The sequence below is a fragment of the Aplysia californica genome, unplaced genomic scaffold (genome assembly GCF_000002075.1).
Source record: "Aplysia californica isolate F4 #8 unplaced genomic scaffold, AplCal3.0 scaffold01073, whole genome shotgun sequence".
NCBI classification, from domain to species: domain Eukaryota; kingdom Metazoa; phylum Mollusca; class Gastropoda; order Aplysiida; family Aplysiidae; genus Aplysia; species Aplysia californica.
The window spans coordinates 88,844-92,035 of record NW_004798343.1 but is presented as its reverse complement, the minus strand read 5'-3'; the positions used below and the strand labels follow the sequence as shown (position 1 = coordinate 92,035).

The 3,192-nt window shown below is 42.5% G+C and overlaps 1 protein-coding gene across 1 annotated transcript in view; it reads right to left on the bottom strand.

The window, feature by feature from the left end:
* The window catches only part of LOC101858374 (guanine nucleotide exchange factor subunit RIC1), a 91,351-nt gene that overhangs the window by 49,357 nt on the left and 38,802 nt on the right, over positions 1 to 3,192 (bottom strand). The window contains exons 13-15 of the mRNA XM_035973232.1: positions 2,981 to 3,184; positions 1,700 to 1,900; positions 17 to 182 (exon numbers count right to left, since the gene is read on the bottom strand). Of these exons, the coding sequence (XP_035829125.1) occupies positions 17 to 182; positions 1,700 to 1,900; positions 2,981 to 3,184 (571 nt within the window). The remainder of the gene's footprint in view (positions 1 to 16; positions 183 to 1,699; positions 1,901 to 2,980; positions 3,185 to 3,192) is intronic.

Sequence of the window (3,192 nt, the reverse complement as noted above, 5' to 3'; positions counted from 1 at the left end):
CATGCGGAGAACGTACTGGGCTGCGTGTTCTTCCTCTCCAGACTGAACATGGCCACGTGGCTGTCGGCGCAGAACACAATGAGGATGTCTCGGAACGTGTTGAGCAGCAGCACCTGCGACTGGACGCGCACCACCTGGGAGAACGTGTTGTCCAGTTTACACGTGCGAGGGTAGCACCGGATCTGAGGGGAGACACAGAAAAACAGTTAACCCTATCCGTACGCCCTGGGGTCATTTTGTACCCCCAGGGTTGTACTTTTCACATTTTAGAATACCTCTAGTACGAAGACCTTTTTAAAACTTTCAGTATTTCTACAAAGTATCATTTTGACAGATTGCTATGCAAAGCGTACGGGTCGGATTAACGAGTAAATTTCCTCTTTGGAAAGTGGTGGTTCCCAACGTCATATGGATACGATAGTAAAACACGATGTACGGATAGGGATAAACATTACCAAAAGTGTCCGAAGGAGAGACAGAAAAACATCACCAAATGTGTTTTGTTTGTAAAGTGTTTTACGGCGCTCGCAACTGCATAAGGTCATATGAGCGCGCGGGACACACCTAATATTTTCAGTTGGTAGGAAATTTTGAATTTTGCCCGGGCGGCGTCCGAAGCCTACTCTTATCCATTTTAGACCACCAAGGGATCTTTAACATGCGCAACTTGCACATGGGCCCTCCGAGATTTTTCGCCCTAGTCCGAAAAGGCTAGGTGTAGATCTTTCCTGCCAGAAGTGTCTGAAGGAGAGACAGAAAAACATCACTAAAAGTGTCTGAAGGAGAGACAGAAAAACATCACTAAAAGTGTCTGAAGGAGAGACAGAAAAACATCACTAAAAGTGTCTGAAGGAGAGACAGAAAAACATCACTAAAAGTGTCTGAAGGAGAAAAAACAAACAAAAAAAAAACATTACCAAAAGTGTGAAGGAGAGACAGAAAAACATTACCAAGATTGCCAGAGGGGAGAGAGGAAAAACATTGCCAACAGTTTTTTTGGTTTGTTTAAAAAAAAAATCAAATCGCGTTTCAGTAAAGAGAAGCAAATGCACATGATACTAGTCATTTTGTACAGGGAAAGCATGAGAGACACTTGGAAACAACAAAGGGAAAGCATGAGAGACACTTGGAAACAACAAAGGGAAAGCATGAGAGACACTCGGAAACAACAAAGGAAAGCATGAGAGACACTCGGAAACCACAAAGGGAAGCAAAGAAGTAGGACTTCTACTACCTGCTTATCTAACAAGGCCTCAGTGGTCAAAGGTATACTAAATTTCATATACCCCCTCTCCGCCCCCCTCCATTAAAAAGAAATGGCGGTAAGACTAAACCTTATACCAAAAAACTAAAATAAAATAAAAACAACATAAAATGAACGACAATATCTTATCCAAAAAATAAATACCCCAACATAAAACCACACCTTATCCACCCCCTCTCCCCCAAAAACAAAAACATCATAAAATCACCAAAAAAAATAAACACCCCACAATAAAACCATAATGTCTAATGAAAACCGCCAACAAAAACAGCATAAAGCCATAATATCATATCCAAAAAACCCCCCCACAACATAAAACCATACCTAATCCACCCCCCCAAAAAAACAAACAAACAAACAAACCAAAAACACCATAAAACCACAATATCTTATCCACAAAAATAGCCCCTTAAACAAAATAAGGTATGAGCGTACCTCGTCGCGCTGTCCCTGAATGTTGAAACAGGCCAGGCAGACGAAATCTTTCCACCAGGTGATCCCGCCCGAGACCACCATGTCTCTCTCCTGTGTCTCGTTGCCGAAGAGCTTCCACTTGCGACTGAACAGAGCGTAGTGAGCGAAGCCTGTCTTGCCAGCCACCGCCACGCACTGGCCCGCCCGGTCCACCGAGGCGTACTGAGGCATGCAAACACATAGATAATAATAATAATAATAATATTATATTAATAGTATGCTTCCCGGGAAGCTGAGGATGTTTCGGAGTGTTCTATGGTCTGCTGAGAATGTTTCGGAGTGTTCTATGGTCTGCTGGGGTAATAATATAGTGTAAAGCGCATAGAGCCTGCTGTTGAGCGGGGATATGCGCTATACAAATGCTATCTATTATTATTAATAATAATAATAATAATAATAATAATAATAATAATAATAGTAACTTTACTTCCCTTTATCCGCCACTTATACCCTTTTGGGTGTCGCGGGAAAAAAGAGACGTCTCTCTGTCGCCAGCTCGAGAGCTTGGGTCAGGGGGATGCCGTGGGTGGTTAATGTTTCCCCGACTCCATAATAATAATAATAATAACAACAATAATAAAAATAATAAATAGCATTTGTATAGAGCTAATTCCCACTCAACAGCAAGCTCTACGCAGTTTACAATCAATATTATTACTCCAACAGACCAGATAGCATTCTGAAACAATCTCAACTTCCTGGCATATACAGGGATGCCCCTCAACCTTTTTGAAAATAGCTGAAAATCCAGGAGCCACAGTCTCGCTAACATATGAAAATCAATTTGAAACCCAAAGGGTGTACATAGAGACAGATGACAAACAAACATAAGCAATGGGTGTACATAGAGAGAGATGACAAACAAACATAAGCAAAGGGTGTACATAGAGACAGATGACAAACAAACATAAGCAATGGGTGTACATAGAAAGAAATGACAATTTGGCGCAAGTTGTTGTGTGTGCGAGGTTTTTTTTTTCCAACTATAGATTCTATCTCAATCTCAATAACGGAGTAGCGGATCAGGATCAAAATACCGGAAATACCGGAAAAGTGGCATCCTTGCATATAGTGCAAGTTGCCATTTTATAGGTGATACAACACTAACATAATGACAAATAATCAGCAGGATTTTTTTTTTTTTGGTTCTTGTAAGAGTTTTACGAACTTGAACTCTAATAAACACCTCAGTGGAATGGAACCCCAGGTGTAGATATAAATATACGAGCGAGCTGGACGTACCCGTATGGGCCAGTTAGAGGCCAGGTAGCTGTGCGAGATGGGGATGACTTGCCACTGCTTGTTGCCGATGTAGCCGTGGCTGGAGTTGATGGAGGCCGAGCTGCCGCGGAGGTTGTGCGTCTGTGAGGACCCACGTGACATGGTGTCCCCCGTGCTCATGTACAGCTTGTCCTCGCCTTGGAGGAACACGTGCTCATGGTTGCTCTGTGGGG